The following is a 25,034-nucleotide window of genomic DNA, read 5'->3' on the forward strand; positions in this document are numbered from 1 at the left end:
GCGCTGCCCGCTGTGGACGTGCCAGTGTAGCACCCGATCTCACACCCTGAGATTTGTTCTTCCGCTCCTGAGTGATTTAAATCTACATCTCTTTAGTAAAGGTCACTCTTCCAAATAGTTTAAATTTGCAATTCTTCATTTGAACATTCTTCAGTAAAGCTCTGAGGTATTGCCATTGCTTGGTGTTAGTGATGCCTGTGCTGCTCCTCTTAGCCAGGGGAGGCAATTGCAAGGGATGGCTCTGACACCGAGTATCCAAGATGCAGGACCTGGTGCAGGACCTGGCTGGACAGCTGTGGTTTTTGCAGCGGTGGTGAGAGGTTATTGACACGAATTCGTGGGGGCGTCAAGACTGCCATGTTCTTGGCTGATGGCTAAGAGTGACTTTGGCTTACCTCTTGAACGTTTATTGCCCCCCTGTTCTTGCCTTAAAAATGGGTGTAATGCCTTTGTGTTGGCCAGTTGACTTTGGTAGAAGTACCTGAAGTGCTGCGGGGGCAGCCAAAGCCAACTCCCCCGAGCACACAGAGTGTGATGAGTCCTGACACAAGTCCTGTCACAGCCTGGCGGCCACTAGTCCAAAACAAGCTCTCCTTTATCAGCTCGCATGCTGCTTGTGCTCTTTTCCTGGCCTGTCCTTTCACCACCAGAAATGCGGAAAAACCAGTTCTGTGGTTAATTGCTGCACTTCCCTCCACGCCCATGGGGCAGGTCTCCTCCTCCTCCTCCTCCTCATTCGCAGTCTGGGTGCACTTCAGCCTCCAGCCTCTTTGCCCCTGCCTGCGCTCAGCTGGCTCAGGTGCACCGGCAGGCCTCCGTACCCTTTCTATTAACTTTAAGGCTTTTCTTGCCTTCCCCTTTTCCCTCCGTCTGCCAGAGCTTGTGTCTCTGGTGGTTCCTTCTCCCTTGGGCAACCCACTGGGTTGGCCTGCAGGTGCACAAGGCATAGGCAGCTGCCTTCCCGGCCCTGTCCTGCCCTACCTGGAGGGATACCATTAGGAGGCGATGGCCGGAGGAAATGAGCGGAGCATGAGGGCCCTGAAGGAGGTGTGGAAAAGAGCAGAAAACTCTTTGTGCGCAGACTGCGGGAAGCCAGGTGAGTCCTCGAAGGATGCTGGAGGAAACATTGGAAGCAAGGAGCTGGGGCTGGTCTCTAGCAGCTATTTGGTGCTGGCTATCTGGACCGCACAGGAGCCCGGGGTTGAGAGGAAGAGAAGACATTGCTCTGCATATTCGTTTCCTCTCCCTGAAGGTGTGTTGGCAAGGGAACAGGAAGGAGATGCTGCCACAGCACTGGTGGGAAGAAGGACTGGGATGTGGGAGTGCTAGATAAGCAGGGGCTGCATAGCTGCAGCACTGTGGGTTGTAGTCGTGTTAGATCTCAAATACAAATCAAGGTCATGCCCAGTCAGGACCTGACAGGAAAGCTCCCAGTGAAATCCTAACTGCTCCAGAAAGAAGGCATGATTCAGGAGGGCATTGTCTTCTCCATGACTCAGCTCTGAACTGACAACCTGCCTTACTCACCTAGGAGATTTCATTTACTGAAGGGCTAGCCCTCTCAAAAGGGTACCCAGTTTGAGGTCCTACAAATGCTGCTAAAAACACCCATCATACACCCCCGAATGGAGCACTCAAGCCAAATTAGGACTGGGCTAATTAGTACCATTTTATCTTATTAAATTCTTCCAGGAAAATTTTAGATTCAAGGTTGTTTTCCAGTTCCTGGACTAAATACTGTTGGTGGTCCGCTGTGATGCACTAAACATCTCCTGGAGTCTTTTCCCAGAGGTGGTTTCATTTTCATCTTGGGTGACCCTTTATGCAAAGGCAGTCTGTGGAGCATTTCAAAGTTTTTCAAGGTATACATTCATAAAGATTCAGACAAAGTGGTTGAAACAGGGAGAATGAGGGACTAATAGCTGTGTTTTTTTCTTGACTGGCACCTGTACCTTGCGTGTTAATTAATCAGCTCAGATGAAACTGTGATCGCTCAGCTCTCTGTTTCTTAGGACTACATTCTCAGGTGAGGCATATCTCCCAGGGAAATTCACCACTTCTAGTCATACCCTTTTTTATAATCTCAGATCCTGACTGGGCATCCTCTACTTTGGGTGTCTTTATATGCCTCAGCTGTTCAGGAATTCATCGCAACATCCCTAGCATCAGCAAAGTCAAATCCCTGAAGATGGACCTCTGGGATGATGCTCAGGTGCAGGTGAGATCTTTATCCCCATTGGTATGTCGGGTGGGTTGGATCTAGGCTATACACCAAGTGTCCTGGGAAAATGAGCTCATTGGCCTCACAGGGTTGGAGATGTAATCTGATTTAATCTGTTCCTTTTCTACTGATGCTCCTGATACTCAGTCAGGGATAGCTCTCCATAACTCACTGGGAGAGAGAGAATGCACTTGCTTTATGTGTCTCCCTGTGTCCTGTTACTTTATGGCAAAGGCAGAGCTCTTGCAATGTATCTTGCTAAGGCTCAGGGTCTTTGCTGCTCCAGGTTACTTATTTTCCACTTGCCAACACCATCCAGTCTCAAAGTCTCCATTTGGTTTCATCAGTCCAAGGGGAAAATCTTGTACAATTCCGTTCTCTGAGAAGAGTTTACAGATATAATGTAATTTTTGGAGAAAAATGGCATTTATGGAAACTTGACTTCTCCCTGTTACAGTCCCCTCAACTCACTAATCTCCAGGGGACTGAGAATATTTTCTGGAGATCCAAAGAAAATAATCTGTATCTTGTTGCTCATTGGAAGAGGACTGAAGAAGTTTGGAATGTCCTCCCAGATGGCGTTGCAGAGCTGTTGTTCAACTCTCTGGGAGATGTGGGGCATGGCAGTAAATCCACTGAACGTGTGTGCATCCAGCCCCAACGGAAGTGACATTTATGGCGTTCTGTTGATTCAGGTGCAATCAGTGTAACGTCTGAGAGTAGATGAGACCTTTGAGACCCACCTCCCTGTAGCCAGACTGCCGGGATGTTGCAATGGAGGGGAAAAAGAGTGCTCCATTAGAGCTAGATATGCATCTAGCCCTGTAGTGGGTCAGAAAAGAAAAAGGTCCAGCATGAGTCTGCATCAAAGGCAAGGCACTAACTCTCTGTCTAACTCTGCAGTTTCTGGCCAAGCATGGGAATGCTGTGACTAAAGCCACGTATGAAGCTCACATCCCTATTTACTATTACCAACCAACCTACAATGACTGTCAGTAAGTTGCTGCATACAGAAGGGGGAAGGGCAATTCTCTATCAGTTATTCTAGTTTCTTTCTGAGCTACCTGTTGCCTCTCTCCTTAGAGTGCTGAGAGAACAGTGGATACGGGCCAAATACGAACGCAAAGAATTCACTGAGCCAGGAAAACAGCTGCCATATTCTGATGGTAAGAGCAGAGCACAGCATCAAAATGTCCTGCCTGTTGCCTTTGATAGGAACTTCCGAGCATCATGAAGTGTCAGTGTTGCAGATCCCACAAGTACTCCCAAGAGCCCAACTGGTACTTACAGGGCATTGTTTTGGGGGGATTAAATTGTGGGAAGCATAGACTGGCACTGGCACAGGTTACATCCAAGCCTGGTATTACCAGCTGGAATTTTTCAAAGGCATTTGATGTCCTGATAGAGACAGATCTGTGCAGTAAGGAATTTCTGTCCTGTTGAATGCCACCCTCTCTAATCACGGCTGTTGGCTTTGAAATGTCTGTGTATGACAAAGGGTGCTGCAGCCCAAAGGCCTGCGAACTCAAGTGGGAAGACTTCTGATCCCACACCAGTGTCTGCATGGGCCAGGACTCTGGTGTTCGCAGGAGACAGCTCTCATGCTGTCAGAGGCAGCAGTAGGAGCAGGGCTAAGAGGTGGGAAGAATCTGGGAATGTCTTTTGGTGAGCATTTATCTGGGCTGCAAACCCAGAAACACCACCATCTTCAGTTGTAAGTCAGAGGTGACACCTCTCAAGTGTTTGTTCTTAGCAATTGTCCATCATATGCTTTATCCCAGAGGGGTGACTGGGACCCCAGGCTGTGTGCAGCTCTCTGATGTCGACAGTGCTCATGGGGGGTGCTATTAAAAGTGACTTTTCTGGTCCTAGGGGTGAAGGAAGGCATCCTCTGGAAGCGAGGTCGAGACAATGGGCAGTTCCTACCCCGCAAGTTCCTCTTGTCTGAGAGAGAGGGATGTCTGAAGTATTTCACCAAGCAGGATGTGAGTATGGTGGTCAACTCCCACCTCAGTGAGTACTCCACCCAGAGCAGCAGGGTAACAGAAATGTTATGATTTCTTATGAATGTTTTTGAGGTTGCTTTGCTCAGCCCAGCCCAGGGATGATAATAGAAATGTCACAGAGGAGAGGGGTCCTCTTTCTACTGCCAGGGGGACATTTCCTCATGTTCTCCCTTTGTACTTCCCTCACTGCTGAGAAAAGGACTGATCTTTCACTTCACCCGTATCCATTTGCCTGGATGTGTAATTCTGCACCATCCCTGGAACCAACCTCACCCCCTTGTGAGCCAAGGTGGCAAAAACATGTTCTCTGATTGGTTTTGAGAAGGGCTACTCTCCTGCCCATTCATCTCCCTGAAATGAGTGGGGCAGGTGCTAATATGCTATCACAAAGGAGAGGATGGCTCAGGGTGGGGAGGAGCAAGAGATGTCCAGAGGGGACCTGGACAAACTTCAGAAGTGGGCCAATATGGCTTAATGAGGCCAAGTGCAAGGTCCTGCGCCTGTGTCGAGCAATCCCTGGTATCAATACCAGTGGGAGGATGAAGGGATTCGGAACAGCCCTGTGGAGAGGGATGGGGGGATAATGGTGGATGAAAATGTGGACATGAGCTGTCAACGTGCCTTTGCAGCCCAAAAGCTGGGCTGTGCCAAAAGAAGTCCTGAACTGGGACTCTCAGCAACCTGATTTAGTTGAAGAGTTCCCTGCTCATTTCTGGGGGGGTCAGATTAGATGGCCTTTAAAGGTCTCTTCCAACCCAAACGCTTTTATGTTTATGTTTCTATGATTCAAAGAGTGGGCTCTTTCCTTTTGAGGTCAGTTAGCCTTTAGAGTGGCTCAGCTGTAAAGTCAGAAACACTCTCAGTGTTTCACCAGCGCTTCCAGAGAAGGCACAGCTCAAATCTAAATCCAATGGGTTGGGTCACTATTTGGTCTTGAGCACACCATAGAGTGAAGAGAGTGTGTGATATATTTTGTTGGGAAGGGTCAGTTACTACTTTGTAGAACACTCTGACTCTGCCTTGCCCCACTTAGTCAATAGCTCAGGTCTCTTTCCTTCTAGATTGCTCATGCATGATCAATGCCATTCTGTTTTCAGGCCAAAGAACCCAAAATTAATGTTAAAATAGATGTCATCAATGCTACATTTCAACCAGAGAAGATTGGGAACCCCAATGGCCTGCAGATCACTTATCTCAAAGACAACAAGACCCGTAATATATTTGTCTACCATGAAAGTGGAAAGGTATCTGATTTTAGCATCAAACGCTGCAAAACTATGGAGGTGCTTTGAGAAGCTGCTGATATTATAGTGTGAAACATGGGTAGGATGGGGTGTGCGAGTATGAGTTGCTGTAGGTAACAGGGTGGGAGTTCTGGCTCTGTGTTTGTGTATCTGTGGGAGAGTTTTGCTGCAGGGAGCAGGGCAGGAGCACTGGCTGAGTCGGTTTGTGTGGGAGGAGCTGCTGTAGAACATGTGGAGATGTGCTGCCTGTGCATGTGGGGAATGGGTCAGCTGTGCTACAGGCCTGCCAGTCTTACTTCAGTGCCTGGGAAAGCTATGGAGAAGATTATTCTGGGAGGTATTGAGAAACACCTGAAAAGACAATACAGTCATTGGTCGCAGCCAGCACTGCTTCATGAGAGGAAAGTCCTGCTTATTAAACCTGATTTCCTTCTGTAACAAGATAACCCACCTAGTTGATAAGGAAAGCCAATTGATATATTTTTTTTTTCAGTAAAGCTTTTCATACTGTCTCTCATTGTATCCTTCTGGACAAAATGTCCAGCACACAGCTGGATAAACATATCCTGTGGTGGATGAGCAATTGGCTCAGTGGTTGAGCAGGGAGGGTAATAGTGAAGGGGGTGACATCAGACTGGTGGTCTGTCACTAGTGGGGTTCCACAGGGCTCCATCTTGGGCCCTGCACTCTTCAACATCTTCATAAATGACTTGGATGCAGGACTAGAAGGGATACTAAGCAAGTTTGCTGATGATACAATACTGGGAGGAGGTGCTGACTCCCTTAAAGGCAGGGAGGCCCTGCAGAGAGATCTTGAAAAATCAGAGGGCTGGGAAATCACCAACCATATGAAATTCAATAAGGGAAAGTGCCAGATTCTGCACCTAGAATGGGGCAACCCTGGATGTTCGTAGAGACTGGGGAATGAGATGCTGGAAAGCAGTGCCATGGAAAGGGACCTGGGGGTCCTGGTTGATGGCAAGTTGGATATGAGTCAGCAGTGCCCTGGCAGCCAGGAGGGCCAAGCGCGTCCTGGGGGACATCAGGCAAAGCATGACCAGCCGGTCAAGGGAGGGGATTGTCCCACTTTGCTCTGTACTGGGGCGGCCTCACCTGGAATATTGTGTGCAGCTTTGGGCAGATGATATAGGAAAGATATTAAGCTGTTAGAGAGTGTCCAAAGGAGGGAAACAAAGATGGTGAAGGACCTTGAGGGGGAAGCCGTATGATGAGCAGCTGAGGGCACTTTGTCTGTTCAGCCTGGAGAAGAGGACACTGAGGGGAGACCTCATTGCAGTTACAACTTCCTCATGAGGGAAGAGGAGGGGTAGACACTGATCTCTGCTCTGTGGCGACCAGTGACAGAACCCTAGGGAATAGTCTGAAGTTGTGTCAGGGGAGGTTTAGGTTGGATATTAAAAAGAGGTTCTTCACCCAGAGAGTGGCTGGGCACTGGAACAGGTTCCTCAGGGAAGCGGTCACAACACCAAGCCTGAGAGAGTTCAAGAAGTGTTTGGATGATACTCTCAGGCACGTGGTGTGACTCTTGGGGATGGTCCTGTGCAGGGCCAAGAGTTGGACTTGATGATCCTTGTGATCCTCCCCACTCAGCATGTTCTGTGACTGTGATTCTGTGCTGGCTGTGTGCAAATGAGGGAGATGCTAAGAGTGCTGGGGAAGGAGAACTGACTTCATTTGTATTTAACATAGGGCTGGGTGAATTTAGATGGCTCACTGTTGCTCTGGCTAAGCTTTCTATCCTGTGCTTTTCCATTTTCAGGAGGTAGTGGACTGGTTCAATGCCATTCGCTCTGTGCAGTTCCATTATCTGAAGGTAGCATTTCCCATTGCCAGCGATAATGAGGTAAGACAGCACTAGAGCACAGTGCTGAGTCTCCTGCTGCTTATGTGATAAAGGAGCTCATTAGTTACTATTATAACCTCAGGTACAGAAGTGGAAATTGCAGTGTCTAGATAGAGGGATGAGAATATATGTTTAAAAGGGCCTGTGGCGGTCAGGAAACAACCGCTTTCTGCTGTTTCTGGCCATTTTGGAAGAAGAAGTGACTCCTGGCTAGGCAGTTCAGGAAATACAAATTTAGAAGGTGACTGAATTTGAGGGAAGGTGACTTGAATTGGAAGGGTGGAGGGGAAACGAATAGCAAAGAAGCACAGCTAGGTGAATGTTACTCTTGACTTTTTGTCAGATTAAAAATCGTCTGACGAGAAATTTCTTGAAGGAGGGATACATGGAGAAGACTGGTCCCAAGGTGAGCTATTATGGTAAAAAAACATCTTAACAGGGACCAGCCAGAGAGCCGCTGGCTTTCCCAACTTCAATGTTTTTCTCCTGCTGTTTCCCCATTCCCCCCTGACTCTTTAGACACCCGTGGGAACAGTGTGTGTGCACCAAGGGAGGGGACAATTAAAGGAAGGGGAAGGACACATGTGAAAGTAGATGAAGCCAGAGTCCCTGCTTTCTCCCAGAGCGACAGATCTCTCTGCATGTGTCTGTGTGTGCATGACCTTACAGGTATTTAGTGTCTAGATTTCTCCTGTCTCAACTCAGGGGTCCTTTACCAAAGTCCAAGAGTTGGGGACAGCAGCTGGGACTGAAAAACTCGATACTGACCCCCACTCTCAGCTCAGAAAGGGCGAGGAGGAGGTTGCTGTTAAGCCAGGGGCTTGCTTCAAGTGGTTGGGATGAATTTTGGGTATCCATTTGTACTGCTCACAGCAGAGGGCGATGTCCCCTTACATTTGTCACCTCTTCCCTTCACAGCAGAGAGAGGCTTTTAAGAAGCGCTGGTTCACGCTGGATCACCGCAGGCTCATGTACTTCAAGGATCCTTTGGTGAGGGGGAGATCTGACCGCTGGGCAGCTGCAGGCAATGGTGCTGAGGGCAGGGTCAAAGTGCAACCAGAGTCTCTGCTCTGCAGTAAGAGTGGCTCGCAGGTTCCCCAGCTGCTCTGGATGGGCTCCACGTCTTCCCCTTTCCATCCCACTTAGGTCACATGCTTTCTGTGTTTCACTGCCTGCAAACAATGGGAACAGGGAGGGCAGCAGTGTAAAGGTGGTGATGGAGTTCCTCTCTCAGACCTCTCAAGACCTATGTCCTTAGATATTCCTTTTCACTATAGTCTTTGAGCATAGACTCCCTGCTCTTCTGAATTCCCTGATGACCTCCAGAACTTTTGCTGCAACATCCCTGGTCCTCACACACTCTCTCCTGTTCTTAGGTGCATTGTAATTATTTCTTGATTCTTCTGGGATTCCATAAATCACTGTCTTTTCCTCCTGATGTGCAGGATGCATTTGCTAAGGGTGAGGTATTTGTGGGCAGCAGAGAGAATGGATATAGTGTCCAGAAGGGATTGCCTTCAGGGACACAGGGCAACTTCTCTTGGCACTATGGCATCACCATTGTCACCCCTGACCGGGAATACCTCTTCACCTGCGAGACAGAGGCTGACCAGCTGGAGTGGATCAAAGCCTTCACTAGCGTGATCAACCAGGCCATGACACCACAGGAATATGCAAGTAAGTGCCAAGATGCTGTTTCCCTCCCCTCCTGCCACTCCAGTTCAGGGTATTGCCCTAATTCACCACCTTTTTTCCTTTACTACAGTTGAAGCCTACTTCAAGTTTAAATCCTAGGAAACCATTCAGGAACTATGACTCCACTCTGCCTGGTCCTGTGGCTGTCAGGAGAGGAGAGCAGATTGACATCAGAGAAACACTGTGCTCTTGAAGCACCCTTGAAGCACTTTTGCCCCCACAAAATGTCCACTTGTTTTGAGGGCCCAATTAAGCTGCTTCCTTTCAAGTGCAAGACTTTGAGTCTGAATCCTCAGTACAACCTGTCCCTGTTAAATTGCTGTGATCTGACTGGATGCTGGCAGGTCTTGCCTATAAATCAGGCCTTGAAAACTTTGGCACTTACTATGTTGGACATGGGACCTTTCATCACTCCTGCATGGAACTGCAGACAGCCACCTACCTTACTCAAGAAAACAGCTGCCTGGCTGGAGCCAGGCACCACAGCAGGTTGCAGGGGCTGCTGGACTAAGAAAACCTGTTCCTTTAAAGGAAATGTCATCTCTGCTGGTGACAGAGATGTGAAACATTTAGATATTTGATCAGTTAGAGCTGTAGTTGAGAAAGGTCACTTAAAAATGTAACCTACCAGCCAAATGTGAGACCTGTTTCCTTCTGCTCTGTATGGGCTTGAAAGTTTCTTCAGACTACATTTGTGTGCAGACTTTCCTCTGATTGCTACAGAGGAGATAAGGAGATAGTCTCAAAAATAATGTGTGAATATACATTTGAGTGTATGTTTAATGTGTGTGTGTGCATATAACAAAAAGTGATGGGAGGTGGAATACTGCCCTAGGGAAGATACTGTGAGGGATATTTATGCCACTGAAGTTCAGCCGTCAAACTTGAGTCTCTAGTCAAACCAATGGAGAGAGGTTGGGTCCCGCAGAAAGCAACTTATAGCATGTATAGAGTTCAGAGTCTGACTCTGCTAGAGGCTAGGGGTTGGTGTCTGAATATAGAATGGATTTCTACTCTCTCGTTCTCTGTATGTCAAAGGCCTGGCACTTTCATTGTGACCTACACATTACAAACATTTATCTTGTATATCACCTATACGTATTATTTTGTGCAGTACTATAACAGGGAAAGTGTATTTTCATGTTCTTCTAGTAACAGCCCAAAACACTAAATCAACCCATGAGTCATATCTTAAAGCTCATCTCTTCGAGCTTCCCCTAGGAGAGCTGTGTTTCACATACTGGAAGAATCAGCTGAGTTCTGCTGGTGACTGTAGTGTCAGGTGTGTTTGCAGTTTTCCCCAGGTAGTGTGAGGGAAGGTGTCTTGTGCATTAAGGGGAGCTAACTAGAATTAATGAGACTACCAGTATTTTAATTAGCTCCTAAAGAAATAAATGAAAAAAAAAAACATTTTAATTTAGTTTAACTTCCAAAACTAGCTGACCTGCTAATTGCTAAGGTATGAGGTAATTTCTTGGGGAAAAAAGCACAAACTATCAGAGAAAAGAGCCATAACTATTCATTGTATTTCCTGGGGCACGTAGACTGTAATTATTCCCTTCAGAGCCAAATGGGCAAAGTCACGGTCCCCTGCTGATTCTCTGCAGACCCCTCTCTATGCTGGGACTACCACAGTCTGCTGGGAGTATCAATTTCCTGCATTGAGAAGCAGCATCACTCATCCTGCTGCCATGACGCAGTGGAAACATCCACCTAACAGTGTATTTTCACCGCAGTTTGCTGATCTCTTTGAGTTTGGAACATGACTTTCCTGAAAAACGAAGGCCGTTGCACAGTGAGGGGAGTACCAACGGGATGCTTCCTTCTCCTGTTTGCTGCTGAGTTATTGCTGATGGAGATGAGCAGAGTTGTTTGACTCAGCCACAACGAAGCTAATACATGAATGATGCAAAAGAGTGTGGCTGGAGTGGCCTTAAAACCCCTATGAACTAACAGCAGAGCATATTTCATATGATGCATCTGCCTCTGCTCTACAAATTCTGTCCCACTCTGTCTTCCTTGAGATGAGGAGGCTCAGATGTGGGCAAAGAAAGAGCAGGGTAACATTGGGCATCGGTGTCACCTGATGATGTCCCTCTAGAAGGTGATTGTGCCTACCTAATGGGCTTCTGCCTGCTGCTGTGAGGGGCTTGGAGGAAAGGAGGGGAAAGCCTAGAGAAGGAGGATGGTCTTTGTGGAGAGGGAGGAAAGACTAGGTCTGAAATATTGAGCCCTCTGAGTCGTCAGGAGCTTCCTGCTGACTGGAGAGCAAGGGTCGAACAGGGCCCAGGACAGAAAATGTGAGATGTCCTACCTGCTTGCAAACTGGGGACTACATTCACTGTCTACACCTCAAAGGGCCCTGATGTCCTTTGGAGGGAATGGAGGACAGACTGTCTCTACCTGGCTTTGCTAAGGGCCCAGGAGAGCAGTGTGGCTGCTCACTGCCTATTTTACTTCCAGGGCTGGCCCTTGTTTCACTTCTGAAGCCGCAACATAGTGCTTTCTCCCCTTCCTTGCCACATTACAAAGTCTTGTCTTTCAGTTATCTCCTCTCTCAAATGAGGACAAGTGTGCAAAGGGAAATGGGACAGAGAAAGAGAAATAAGAACAAGAAGGAAAAGATAGCAGGAGAAAAGTGCAGGAAGATATAGGGGAAGAAATCATGTCTGCCAGAAAGAGGAGGGAGCCAGAAGGGCTCCTCAGCTAGTGGCTAAAAGCCCAGTATAAATTGGGACTGCAGTCACACTGGTGTGTGAAGCTGAGTCAAACACATTCCTCCACGCAGTGGTCAAGGCAACTTTCAGGGGGTTGGTTCAGAGGGGCAGAGCTCACCTCTCCAGAGTCTGTCTAAGCTGAGACAACACAGACTTGGGAGCAGAAATCCACTCGTTCACCAAGTCTGCTGGTTTCCCTGGGCCCAGCAGATGCTGGAGAAGCAACAAATGAGGAGCTGGTGAAGAGAAGAGATGTTTCCCTCTGGCTGGCAGAAGTTATCCTGCACCTATTGATCTTGAAAGGGAGGGCAGTGTCCCTTTCTTGGCCCTTTGATAGTTAAGGGAAACAACTGGACAGAGGTTGTGATGGACAAGATGAGCAAAATGGACTGGGCGGCTGGAGGTGAGGAATAGACTTCTATGTCTGATGAACTCTTGCCATTCTTCCCTTGGCTACTTTGCTGTTAAGGCTAGACATGTTCCATATAGTGAGGGGGGAAGGAACAGAGAGCTCGATTTGCTCTTGCTCACCCTTCCCAAAAATGTCTTACAACCCTTCTTTCATCAGTGCAAGGCCTAGAGAGGATCCCAAGGGTGGCAGTTTCTTGGAGGAAAGCAGTGGTGGGGGTGATGACAGTAGTGTCTTGGGAGGGGACAGCCCGGTCACGGGGCCACTGGGCACAGTGCTGCTGGTCGTGTGCCTCACTGGCATGGTGGGGAACATCTACACGGTGGCAGTGGCCTCTGGCAGGGTGGTGGGCTACTCAGCAGGCTCCTTGGGGGTCTACGTGATCAACCTTGCCCTGGTTGACCTCCTGTACCTCTCCACCATCCCCTTCATGGTTTGCACCTACTTTGCCCATGACTGGCTCTTCGGGGATGTGGGTTGCAGGCTTTTGCTCAGCCTGGACCTCCTCACCATGCATGCCAGCATCTTCTTTCTGACCGCTATGAGCCTGGAGAGGTACTGGGTGGTGGCCAGGCCGCTGTGGGCCAGGCGGGTCAGCAATGCTTACCGCAAACTGGCCAATGCCATCCTCTGGCTCCTCTCGCTCCTGCTTATGACCCCCATGATGGTGATGACCCAGCTGCAGGAGGGGGACAGCCCCCACAAGCGCATCTGCACCCCCACCTGGACACCAGCAGCTTTCCGGCTCTACCTGACAGTGCTGTTCACCACCAGCATCCTGGCACCTGGCGTGGTGCTGGGCACCATCTACATCCGCCTGGGCTGGGCCTACCGGGCCTCGGCCTGGGGCATGGGGCTGCCAGTGGCCGGCCGGGCCCCTTCCTGGTGGCTCTTCTCCAGGATCTCTGACATTGTGGTGGCCTACCGGGCCTGGCAGCTGGTTGGGCTGTACCAGAAGGATGTGCTGGCCATTGGCCCCACTGCCCAGGCCGACCTCAACTTTGGTGTCACCTGCCTGGCCTATGGCAACAGCTGTGTCACCCCCTTCCTCTACACCCTGCTCACCAGCAGCTACCACCAGTGACCTGGCCACAGTGGGATGGGCATGGCACAGCCCACAGCATCCTCCCGGCAGGCTGTAGGAAGCCACAGCCTCCCCCTGGCTTTCAGGGAGTTGTCAGGGTCTGTGAGGGAAAGCGAGGGGTGAACAGTGACACAGGCTGGGCACATCTCCTGACCTTTGCCTGAGGTCAGGTCAAGAAATAAAAGTGCATCACCTTCCGTGCCAGCATGCAGTGTCTTCCATCATTGTTGTTGCAGTGCCTTCTTCTTTGCATGGATGCTCATCCTTCTCAGCTGTGGGGAGGGAGAGAATGCTTGTCTTGGGGTTCCAGACTCCTTCCTCAGGTCCTTCAGCCCTCACATGCCAGCCTCCACCTTGTGCAAGGCCAGGGAGTGGGTGGAAGGGAGCAGTCAGCTTCGATATATCTAAATTATACAGCTGGGGAACCCTCACCACCCCTCAGCTCCTCGCTAGCAACGGGCCAAGCCATAACAAAGTCAGGACAACAGTGAGTCATAGATTTCACAGGAGCAGTGAGTCACTTTGAGAAGCAGCCACGCTAGCAAGGAGACCTGACTAAGTTTCATACTCCCTACCATAAAGCTACCACTCAGCTTTCTTCACCCACCCCTTCACAAAAAAAAAAAAAATCTTTGAAGAGTTTTCTAAAGAAAGACTGCCAAGTGCAGTTAAGAGGCATTGTGAGATTTCCACGAAGTACAGCTCAGTTCAGCACATTTGCTTAGCTTTCAAGATCAGCCCACTAGAGGAAGCTGTAAGGAGAGAGCTCCACTCTGTGTCCATTGCCGCAGCTCACGGTGACCTCACCCGCACCATAGCCCTGCTGTGGTCTACCAAATGTACCCCAGTCTGCCAGATTGTGTCAACACCACTGTGTAAACTTAGCCAGGTCTCTTGCCTTGAAGTCATCTAGCCTAGTATGGCTCACTTCCATACAACTAAACTCTCTTCTCCAGAAAGGATGGCCTCATCCATGTCACCCCATGGGAAGAGTACCCAAGCTACGCTGTGCCCCAGCTATGCCTATGCACAGGGTGGCAATGTCAGATGTCACATGCAGTATTATAGATGTAGCCCTAAAGAGTGTGATGTGATCGTCCAGAGCAGACTGGCTTTGGGCAACACAGGGCTTCAAGAGAGATCCAGCTGCAGAGCCTCAAGTTGCTTGTACACCCCAAGTGTTCTGGTCTCTCCACTTAGCTCTCATCTTGAGCCCTTATCTCTCTCTTTCTCCTCAGCCCCACAATTCCTGGCAATCCAGCCTCCCTCTCTTGGGTACCTAGGATACAGCACCTGGCAGAGCCTCACAAATTATGAAGTGAAAACAGGAGGTGCTGCTGCTGTGCTCCAGCTGCTCTGCAACTCTTTATTGGGATTTGCAGAGCCAGGCCTGCAGGGAGTACTGTAGGACATCAAATTGTTAGTGCTTTGTGTTGCTCACGGCCAAGCCTGAAAGTGAGGACCTAAAAATGGGGCCTTTTAATCTCAGACTTGTTTGGTAACTGCTGTGCACTGTGGAAACTGCAGATCTCACCTCTTCTATGCCCACCAGGCACAGCATGCCCAACAGCAGTAATCATTGCTGCCAAGGTAGCATTAGACTGGGAGAGCCCTCAAGGCAGCTATGCAGTAACAAACATACCTCAATCTCAGACTCCTCATAGTCTAGCCTCAGTTTAGACTGAGAAGTGCTCAGGCTCATTTGGGCTAACGTGAGGGAAGGGGTAACAAAAGCATAGGGCCCACATCCTTAGCATCCCACACCCCAGCTGGGCATTGCTACCTCTCCCAGCTCTGGATGGACCAGGCAAAGCACACAGGGCAGAATAAAACCAGAGCCCTCCAGGGTACTGCCCTCAAGTGCCACAACACAACACTATTTGTGCTTTTGCAGTTATTGGAAGAAAGGATTTGGATAAGGAGCCCTCTACATGCTCTGCCACACCCAGCAAGGCAGCCTTTTCTACTGCTGTCTCCACGCAGTAGCATGAGGTCCCAAGATGACATAGGAGAGCTGTCATGAGTAGGACCAGCCTCTTCAGAGAGGTACAGCCAAAGCTAGCATAATTGAGCACTTTATTCTCACTCCATGCCCCACCAGATTTACCTAGCACAGCAACTCCATGCTGTCTGAGGCCAGCCAGGGATGCTTAATTTAGGGAGAGAGAGATTTAATCAACCAGTTTTACTCAGGCAGGGTAAGGTGTCAGTCCAGATCTCAAGAGTGTGTGACTTTACCTAACAGACCCTTTCACTCTCCCCCCAGGTCACAACTAGCCCTAGTGTTTCACCCTGAGGAACTCCTTGGACTTTTTACCTTCCATCTTTTCATCTTCCATCTTTAACCCTCACCCTCTTCTCCATCCGTGGCCAAGGGTGGCACAATTGCATCCACTTACATTACTTAAAGTTGTCTACCTTCATCCACCCACTCCCCCAGCAAGATGCCCAACCCCTGAGGACTTGCAGAAACAAATTAGATTTTGAGACTGGCTAGACCAAAACTCTTGTTTATTAATAATTTTTTCTGCATCTTTGACATGGAGGCATCAGAGGAAGTTATTCCCAGCTGAGGGACTGGAGCGTGAAGTCCCCTTGTGTATCAAAGTAGTCAAAGACAGCGAGACCAAGCCGGTTAGGGAACGTGAACTGGTGGCCTGGCAGGTGGACTGTCACATCATTTTGGTTGACACCAAAAGTGATCTGCAAGACAAACAGAAAAGTTAAAAGTTTCTGCCAAGACACCCTCAAGGCTTTTCCCTGTACCACCCTTCTCTCTGCAGGGTGAACATGCTCAGCAGCATAACTTGTTCTTCAACAGCAGGAGTGTTGTTCTGGTCTCCTAAGAGATGCCTATTCCCTGCTCCATTCAACAGTAATATCCCTTTTAGCCAGATGGAGCTTGCACATTTGATCCCCACCCTCCATCACGCTCAGAGCCCTAAGTGGTGGTACTGGCCAAGCAGGAGAAGCCAGCCACCTCCTGTACAGACAGCCCTGAGACAGCCCCTGCAGTTGGGTGTCCTGTGTCAAGCACCCTCTCTTCACCAGAGCATGTACAGAGATTATGTATGTGCATATATATATATGTATATATATGCATGCCTCACCTCTGCTGTGCCCCCTTTCTGGAAAGGGAAGACAGTCTCCCTGTGCTCTGCACCCCACTCTTCCACCTTCTTGGAGTTGCACACAATGGTGTTCACATCACCATGAGCATCAAAGCGAGGGTTGAAGTGAAGTCCGAGGTGGGTAGCATCCTTCCCCAGATTCATCACAAAGCTGCAGAGAAAAAAACTTAGACATCAACACTGCTTAAAAAAAAAAAAAAATAAAATAATGTAAATGAGAAACATGCAGCCATAGTATTGAACATCACCGGGTGTTGCTTCAAGCCCAGCTGAGGGTAACCTAAGAGAAACCATTTGCTAGACTGCACAGCTTCCCTAAAAAGTAGTGTTGTGGCAGTAAGGGGTACTGTCCTCTCCTGGGCTCCAGAGTGCCATTCCTGGGAGAGACACTACTTGGTTTCCTCAAAACTTTTAACAAGAGGAGGGTTCAGCACACGGAGTTCTGAACAGAGAGTTATCCTGCACCCAAAGCAATTCTCAAGGTGTCAGTTGCTTTCCACAGATTTCCTTTCAGCTCCAAACAGTTAGCTGGTGCCTGACAGCCACTGTCTTCTCCCCATCCTGCAGGCAGCTGAAATAATTACTACGTGATCAGCTATCCCAAAGTATCTACAGCAGCAGTGAGAAGAAACTTCCTAGCCTAGTGTCCACCTTGCCTCTAGGCCTCTTACCCAGATGAGAGGAGGCATATTATTTGGCAAGAGAAAGCCTGGGAGGCTTCACTCTGACAATATCAAACTTCAAAGGCACTGGGAAATGCTGAGACCTGTTTTCTGGAACACCGCTAGTGCTGGTACATTGGCTACGGGCTCCACCTTACCTGCCAAGGGGCCCCATCAGCCACAGACCTGTACAAGGGCTTGGGACTGCTGCAGAGGCTTCGGTGGGGGCCCCAGGCACCCCAATTCCTGCACATTTAGAAGTATATTTCCACTTAAGCCAACCTGTCTGTTCACCACCTTTCCTCCTTCCTTCTCCACCAGCACATGAGGTGCAACCCCACCATTATGGTGCCCCTGCTCCTGGGCCATCTTCGTGCAGGGGAAAGGATGTGGCTGAGTGGATGATCTTAACCCAAATCTCAGTATAGGCACAGCTTCCTTTTCCTTTACCCTGCACTAGAGAGGATGTGGTCACTGCCAGTGCGTGCAGCTGGAGCTTCACATCTGCTTTGGCTTAGCCCCTTGGCAGTACTGTGTCTGCAATGTGCATTAGGTGATGACTCACTGGGAAGCACTGATGGTGTTAACCCCTTCTCCTCTCCTACCCAAGGAACGGACTCCTTTTGTCCCCCACCAGCAGAAGACAACTCAGTGTGGTGCCCTGGTCATCCCTGGGCAGCACAGCACAGCTTACCTCTTGGCATTTGGTGAGATTTTCCCTTTGACAGTGAGGCGCTGGCCAGGCTTGAGACCCAAGTTGGTGCACACTGGTCCCTGGGGAACATGGAGGTAGAGACATTAGCTCAGTACCTGCTGGCTCACTTGTTCTGACTTGGCAGCTCTCCCTGCTGCTTTGCAAGAGGATGCATTGCTTTGGACCCATGGAGAGACAGGGAAACTCCCTTCCCCCTGGGGCACTGCACCAGGGACATCCCAGAGAAGTTATCCCAATCACATGGGACATGTGCCCAATTTCCCAACCTTTCTCCTGCTCCTCTCATGAGCATATCTCTATTTCGCAGACATGAAGTGTAAGTAGCTGCACTCTCCCATCACACCCATCCCATCCCAAACACACCCATGTGCCTTGTGGGTCTCACATCATCCTGTACAAGTCTGGCTGGCATGGATGGAGCCTCCAGCCCCTTCCACTAGCTTCTGTTTGAATTTCAAGCCTTGCCCATATTGAAGGGCTCAGATACCTTGTTTCCCAGCTCGCAAGGGCTTGGGTTTTTTTGTAGTTCAGCATTTGCAAGAATATTCTCTTGCTCCACGTACACACCTTTCCTCACCTTCTTTCTAGGAGGACTAAAATTCCCTAGCAAACCTATATGTACTCATTTTCTATCACAGCAGAGGCAAGACCCCAAGAAAACTGAAAATCTTTCCCCATTCCAGTTTAATAAATAACTTTGCATTTGGGACAATACCTGCTTAATCACCTTCAGTCTCGTGAAAGATAAAATAATCAAAGAAGTGTAATCACTCTTCTGACACAAGGATCTCCCCAGCAGTCACAGAAAGTTTGGGCTTGGAAGGGACCTTGGAGATCAATTCCAACCCTCCTGCTAAAGCAGGTTCACCTAGAGCAGGTTGCACAGGGTTATGTCCAGGTGAGTTTTGAACATCTCCAGAGAAGGAGACTTCACAACCTCTCTGGGCACCCTGTTCCAGTGCTCTGTAACCCTCACAGTGATAAAGTTTTTTCTCATATTCAGATATAACTCCCTCTATTTCAGTTTGTGCCTGTTGTCCCATCCTGTTCCCCCTTCCCCTGTTGCTGGGCACCTCTGAAAAGAGCATGGCCCTGTTCTCTTGACACCTGCTCTTAAGATATTTGAATGTTGTCCTTGACATTGACAGAAGAACACTTCTGTAAAGCACATTCCTTCCAAGAAAGAGAAGAATAACAATGCAGTGACTAATGAAAACTTCAGCCAGGAAGCAAGCAGCAAGGCTGCCCAGAGAAGATGCTCAGACAGCAATAAAGATTGCTGCAGCTGCTTTCCTAGAGCCAAGCTGCTGTAAAACAGGTTACCCCAGCTTAGGGCCCAACTCAACATAGACACCCCCCACCCCCCCCCCGCCCCAAGTATCTCCCCAAAGGGATCCTGCAGGGGAAAAGCACCACTCCTCTCAGAACACAAAATAGCAGCCACCCCTCTGAAGTGGATGCAGCAGAGATCTTTCACCCCCATCAGCAGGCACTCAGCTCTATCAGACCCTCCGACACAGGAGCTGATGTGCAGGTGGAGTAGGACAGCACAAGCACCCTCATACCAAGCCAACACATTCTCCACAGCCCCACTAACAAAGCACCACCTCCAGTAAAGCTGCCCCATCCCTTTTTCTACTCACGCAAGACATGCTGCTGCTCTGCAGGATAATACTCCTCTCCCCAAACGCGCAACAATCCCAGGCAAGTACCTTCCAGAGCCCCACCCTTGCCTTTAAATAGATGGAGAGCTGAGTTGTCCCAGCCCTTCTCCACCTCAGGCACCAATGGGAAGCGTGGCAGGGCTTGCTTTGGAGGGGGGAGGAGGGAGGATCTACCAGACAGAGCTGTCTCCTCCCACCCTCACTTAGCCTACTCTCCAAAATGCTTAATGCAACTCTTCCAAGCGGGCTGCGGGCCACTCCAGGAGGAGATCCAGCTGTGTGTGGCCATGAATCCAATGGAAAATAGTTTTACAATGAATGTTTTACTCTCCAAGGCTTTTATCCCACACGGAAAATGGTCAGATGGATCGAGACTTGGCAAGAAGGGTCTAGGGGGAAGGCTGGGCTCTTCAGCTCAGACTACCTGGAGCAGAAGAAATGTCACTGAGGGCACACAGTGCCTCAGAAACTCTTTGTGGTCCAAGAGCAGAGGACTGCACTATCAAACTTTTCTGTCCCCAGAGGCCATCAAGCTGCTGATCCAGCCCTTACCACCCGCTCGTGTAGGTACAGGAACCAAAAGGAGGGAAAACAGTCCTTTTCCTACAGAATCCATAGACACCCTCTAAACCATGCAGTTTATCTTGGCTGTAGGGCACAGCAAACCAGGAGGAAGCAGCCTGGGAAGGTTGGGGAGGGATTATCCAGGAAAGTTTGCTGCCTGGCTCTTGCACCTACCCTGAGGAAAACTGGGGAGCTGAGGAAGAAGGGGATGAAGGGTCAAATGCTTCTGTCACGATAAGCCATAGGATCTAATATGTCTTCTATCTGCCTCCATATTCTCTTTGTGGCAAGTATGATTCATTCTGGGTGAAAGGATTCTTTGGAAAAAGTTACCCAATTACTACATGGCTCAACTGTAATTACACTGAAAGAGGAGGGAAAAATTCAGGCAGTGTGCCAAGCCTGTGGCTTAGAGCTTTCCTTGTCTTGCATATTTGTCTCTAAATCACAAGACGCTCTGTGATTTCCTTAAGAGGCCCAGAACTGGAACTCACTGAAACACTTTCTTCTTCTTTTCCATGAGGCCCATCAGTTCCCCCTCTGCTGAAGATGTGATAGTCCCCAACCCTCTAACCTGCCTAAGGATGGTCTCAGAGGCTGGCACTCCTGGGTATTTCCAGTTGGTGCCATCAGTGCCAGCAGAGGTAGCAGGGAGACCTTCCTGCCTGCTGAAACTGGGGAGGGCAGGGGCAGGAACCAGAATTTGGCCAGGTTGCTGATCATTCCACAACACACAGGGACTGGAGTAAAGGCCAAAGTGGTCTTCTCTGCTCTAACATGCCTGCTCCCTCTTTCTCCCTCTGCTAACCTAACTCAGTGTTCAGCCCTTGAGCCTGATAGAGGGGTCATGTGGTGCAGGGCAAGAAGTGCTCCATACTAACAGGAGAAAAAGTGAATAGAGTCAGCTTCCCTCGGCTTGGGAGGAACTAAGGAACTAAGTAAGTTCCTTTCAAATCCATGATTTTGTGAGGCCAAACTCCAGGCATCTCCCCAAGTACATGAGATGCTGCTGGAGCCGTAGTCTAGGGGCTGGACTAGAAGGGACTGTTCCCTTGCAAAAAATGTTGGACGGGGAAGGGAAATGTGTAAATATTTGCTCACCTAGAGACGGAGATGGAGAGGACCACTTAAAAGGTATGGAGTAGGTTCTGTGTTTTCTGCAGCATTTCTGGCAGCTAGGCACTCCAACAGAATCGTAGCAGCCACCAGGCCCTTGAGTCATGCCTGTCTAAGGACCTTCCTTCAAATGCTGATGGGAAGATTAGAGACCATCTAAAGAATAACAGATAGTAACCAAGAAGAGGACACCATTCCAGAGAAGGTGCTTGAAGGGCTATTCACGTCAAGAAAATTCAGCCTCCAGACTTAAGTCTACCTTGGGCAGCCTGTGTTTGTCTGATAGAAGTCCAGGTGTCTCTGCCGGTTTCCAAGGAACCTTGAATTGAATGGCATTAGCACAACAGGCTAATACCACAGGCAAGGGGGCCATGGGATGTCCCATTGGCCACTTGCCACCTCCACCAGGACAATGCCCTGTCTGCCTCCTTACCTCTGGGTTGGAAACACTGTGATGAGGTGACAAAATCTAAATCTCCAGCATCAGTGTCCTCACAAGGTATGGCTGAATTCAGGGGAAAGAAATTCCCTGCTCACCCTGGTGGCACACCAGGCAGGGATGGTGTCCCCAGGTGTACTGGCAGCTGCTCCACCGCACTGAAGACACAGAGGTGCTTGTCTATTATTTTCAGGAGCAGTGTGGTATAGGAAGAGTCACTGTGGGTTGAGAAGGGCAAGCCAGGCTGGCTAGAGCTGACAATCCTCACCTCAGCTGGGGGTTGTGCCAGCAGGTTAGCAGCCCATTCAGTCTGCAAAGGGTGCAGATGAGCAGATGAGGACAGATCACAACAGACTTTGCTGTCATGGCCTTAACCTGCTGTGCGGGAACTCAACAGCGGGACCAGGGCTCTTCTCCTCACTCTTCCTGCCAGGAGAGCTCTCCTGCATCACATTGCAAATCTTAACTTTGTATTAGAGGGAAAGTCACTGATCTGCACTGTAACTTCAAAGATCTTCTTTGCTGAATCCAAAGGGAGTGACTGGACATGATGTTGTTGCTGCAAACTGTGCCCTTGTCCATGCCAAACTCTTGTCCAGGAGGACACTCTGAGGTAGTGTTTCAGCAGTGCCTCACCTCTGGTTATGAGGGTGAGGCAGGTGGTGTTTGCATCTGCATCTGCTTTCTTCAAACTGGGGTTGTGCCCTGGACAGGACCGGACCGGGAAAAGGGGGTGTAGGAGAGCCAACTGCCATGACCGGCACAGCCTAAATTCACAGCCAGCACACGTGTGCAAGGCCAGAAATCACCCTACCAAGAATGTGCTATGCTAGAGGTAGGTGTCCCACTCAGGTCCTGACCCTCTGCACCTCCAGTGTGGCCTGTGCTTCAGAGGCAGCCTGGATCCTGGGAGCAACTTGCTGCCCTCTCCCTAGCCTTTCCTTGCACAATATCCCATCTGCTCACTCATCCTTGGAAAGTGCAAATTGCCCTTGTACAGTGAGCAATCCCAGACAGTTCTCAAAGAACTTCTGATGCCTTTGAGGCTTGAACTCATTCCCCAGTGCTGGCTGTGACCCATCATTCCCAAAGAAGGGATCAACCATCCCCATCTATAGCTAGGGATGCTCATGGTGTTCATTGTAGCTCTTCTCCAAGGGCCTCAGCCTTCTTCCTGTTGTCTCCCTGATACTCAAAGAGCCCTTGCTGATCTCCATGCTGAGATGGCACGTTTTCTCAAGCTCACAACTTTCCTTGTGGACATCCTCACACCTCCCAACCTCCAAGCTGTAATATAGCTTAGGCTGAAGAGGGAAACATGATTGCTAAAAGTGAGTTTCATCACTGTGAGTAGCTTTGATTTAGGGCATGCCTTCTGGTCTAGCTGATAGGCACTGGTATGTCTCAGCATATCCAGACTGGTCCTTCATGCTGAGGGCTGGAGTCCAGCTGCTGCAAGTTCTGAGGTTGAGTTGAAACACTGGGCTGAGCAGCTGAGTGGCTCTAACCAAGGTGGTTTGGCAGCTGCCAAAGAAGTGGCCCAGTCGGGCAAGTGTCTGAAGCAAAAGAGGGAAGATCTGCCCCCAGATCTGCTTGAGAGGGATACAGTGGTAGATTGGGCATCCCAAGTGATGACCTTGGAGGAATGGGAAAGGGCCTGGCTGAAAAGCCTGTGAACTATGTGACCAAAGTCCACTTGTATACGGTGCTCTTCAGCTGGCAAAAGCCTGTTTTGGCTGCAATTACTGTTGCAGTAATTTGCAACATCTTTCCACTGAGAGAGAACCTTTGTACCTGTTCAGCCACTTAGTGTTATGTGGCCTGTGGTATTTTAAACTCAGGATTAGGTGTTCTAAATACAGATTTATTATCTTGTGGACACGGAGCCTCACATCAGGAATGAGCCACAGCAGGATCTCCCAAGCTTTGACTGCTGAAACATTTCCAACCACATCCAATTTCCTGGATTAGGAGCCGTCTGTGAGGCTCCAACTTCTGCTGACTCCAGAATCTCTGCTTTCATTAAATCAGTATGGAAATATGTTCCCAAGTGGTGAAGATAGTCCTGGAAATGTTATCAAAGGGTACCCAAACAAGGTGATTTATCTGGGTGAGCCTGAAGTTACAGCTTGGGGAAGCAGGAATGACTCCTCACGCTAATGACGCTGGCATATGTTAGACACACCTCTAAGTGCATCCTGGGAGCTCCCCAAATCCATGCTCTCCACCTTTTCCCCCACACCTGTGACTGCTCGCATTAGGCTTCATCTCATCTCCATGGTGTAAACCCTCCCTGGGCACAGCCGGTGGGGCTTTGCAGGACTTGGAGGAGAATGGAGTGCTCCTTGTCTGCCAGTTTGGTGGCAACCCTGTGGCTGTGCAGTGGACACAGCACTCCAGCCAGGAAGGCAGGGAGAGAGCTGCATGCTGGGTCATGGCCATGGGCAACATGGATTAACCTGTATCAGCCCATGGAGATGGTTGGCCCAGGCTGCTCAAGTGCCCTTCTGACGTGTGAGAACAGCAAGAAGCCACCTAGTGATGTGGGCTAGCTCCTCCATCTGCAGGGGTGACAGGCAGGAAATACTGATAGCACAGCAAAAAAGCCTTCGTTTAACTCGGATGTGAAGGATCCTGACTGTGAGGTTGGAGCAGGGCAGTTAGCAGATCTCTAATCCCAGCCAGGCTGTGACTGTTTGGGAAGGCTTGAAGCTATCTGCTCGTCAGTTTAAGGGCACTTGGCTCAGGGCTGCACGGCAGAGACAAGTCAGGGAGAGGCATCCTGATGCTTCAGGAAGCACGTTCTTGGTTTGGACACAGAGAGGTTGCTCTCAATGAGGTAGCCCAGACCAGGGGATTTGCTGCACACAGAGTATTTCCAAGAGCTGCAAACGCAGGTTAAGCAAAGCCTTGCAGCACGGCAGGCAGTCACTGCTGAGCCAGAGGGGAACAGCAAACTGGGGAGAGCTGGAAGGTGAATGGAGCAAGTCTTAAGTTCTCCTATAGGCAAAGTACAATTATGGATGCCATACAACTCTTCCACTCACTTTGAAGCTGATAATACTTTTCTTATTTAAAAAAAAATGGAAAATCAACTTCTGACAGGTGGCATGAATTTCCAAATTTTTTTTAAAGAAAACAAGTGGAAGAAAGAGAAAGAATGGAAAAAGTAGAAGTGCAAATGAGTTGGGGGGCAGTGAAGCCTGTGCAGGCACTGTAGTGAAGGCTTTTAGCCTAACCTGTAAGAAATGACATGTTTCGAAAGCAGAGCTGCAAGCTCATCAAATGCTGACTATGGAGGTGAAAACATTGCCACCACTTGTCTGGACATTGGGTAATGACTTCCAGAGGGCCTGCAACATAAGCCCAGCACCACTGCTGCAGGACAGAAAGGTAATATTGTGCTAAAATCTGACGCTCAGGATGATTCCTGTGCTTCTCAAGGGCAAGCAAATGCAGCTCCGTGCATGAGGGTCAGATATTTCATCACTCGTGTTCTGGAG

General features: G+C 49.4%; 3 protein-coding genes across 5 annotated transcripts; 2 read left to right on the plus strand and 1 right to left on the minus strand.

The window, feature by feature from the left end:
• The first annotated feature begins 758 nt into the window (after positions 1-758).
• LOC114055400 (arf-GAP with dual PH domain-containing protein 1-like) lies at positions 759-9,666 on the plus strand. Of its 3 annotated transcripts, none has more exons than XM_027879467.1 (11): positions 759-1,096; positions 2,088-2,218; positions 3,125-3,216; positions 3,305-3,387; positions 4,094-4,206; positions 5,325-5,471; positions 7,252-7,335; positions 7,679-7,741; positions 8,254-8,325; positions 8,781-9,012; positions 9,130-9,666. In XM_027879467.1, exons 1-11 carry the CDS (start codon positions 1,006-1,008, stop codon positions 9,609-9,611), a joined length of 1,590 nt encoding a protein of 529 aa, XP_027735268.1. In that variant the 5' UTR covers positions 759-1,005; the 3' UTR covers positions 9,612-9,666. The 3 variants fall into 3 exon arrangements, with proteins under 3 accessions (XP_027735268.1, XP_027735270.1, XP_027735269.1); XM_027879469.1 differs by having other exon boundaries at positions 9,101-9,240; XM_027879468.1 differs by having other exon boundaries at positions 1,008-1,096; positions 2,134-2,218.
• Positions 9,667-11,235: 1,569 nt separating this feature from the next.
• Positions 11,236-13,365, plus strand: LOC114055452 (urotensin-2 receptor-like). Its single transcript, XM_027879572.1, has one exon. The coding sequence runs from the start codon at positions 12,224-12,226 to the stop codon at positions 13,238-13,240; it is 1,017 nt and encodes a 338-aa protein (XP_027735373.1). The 5' UTR covers positions 11,236-12,223; the 3' UTR covers positions 13,241-13,365.
• A 2,369-nt stretch (positions 13,366-15,734) lies between these two features.
• LGALS1 (galectin 1) lies at positions 15,735-19,509 on the minus strand. Its single transcript, XM_027879573.1, has 4 exons — positions 19,392-19,509; positions 17,728-17,807; positions 16,351-16,522; positions 15,735-15,943 (listed from the first exon to the last, which is right to left on the minus strand). Exons 1-4 carry the CDS (start codon positions 19,398-19,400, stop codon positions 15,800-15,802), a joined length of 405 nt encoding a protein of 134 aa, XP_027735374.1. The 5' UTR covers positions 19,401-19,509; the 3' UTR covers positions 15,735-15,799.
• Between the last annotated feature and the right edge of the window lie 5,525 nt (positions 19,510-25,034).

Source organism: Empidonax traillii, unplaced genomic scaffold (genome assembly GCF_003031625.1).
Source record: "Empidonax traillii isolate 1590-97213 ecotype Southwest subspecies unplaced genomic scaffold, ASM303162v1 scaffold55:size2822071, whole genome shotgun sequence".
Classification (NCBI taxonomy): Eukaryota; Metazoa; Chordata; class Aves; order Passeriformes; family Tyrannidae; genus Empidonax; species Empidonax traillii.

What these genes read in the sequence shown, in the direction of transcription:
- LOC114055400 (XM_027879467.1), top strand. Translation starts at nt 1,006, where the DNA reads ATGGCCGGAGGAAATGAGCGGAGCATGAGGGCCCTGAAGGAGGTGTGG. An exon ending in GGGATGATGCTCAGGTGCAG is followed by an intron (nt 2,219 to 3,124) that starts GTGAGATCTTTA and finishes CTAACTCTGCAG; the next exon opens with TTTCTGGCCAAGCATGGGAA. An exon ending in GACACCACAGGAATATGCAA is followed by an intron (nt 9,013 to 9,129) that starts GTAAGTGCCAAG and finishes TTTAAATCCTAG; the next exon opens with GAAACCATTCAGGAACTATG.
- LOC114055452 (XM_027879572.1), top strand. Translation starts at nt 12,224, where the DNA reads ATGTTCCATATAGTGAGGGGGGAAGGAACAGAGAGCTCGATTTGCTCT.
- LGALS1 (XM_027879573.1), bottom strand. An exon ending in ATCTCACCAAATGCCAAGAG is followed by an intron (nt 16,523 to 17,727) that starts GTAAGCTGTGCT and finishes TTTTCTCTGCAG; the next exon opens with CTTTGTGATGAATCTGGGGA. An exon ending in AGAAAGGGGGCACAGCAGAG is followed by an intron (nt 15,944 to 16,350) that starts GTGAGGCATGCA and finishes TTTGTCTTGCAG; the next exon opens with ATCACTTTTGGTGTCAACCA.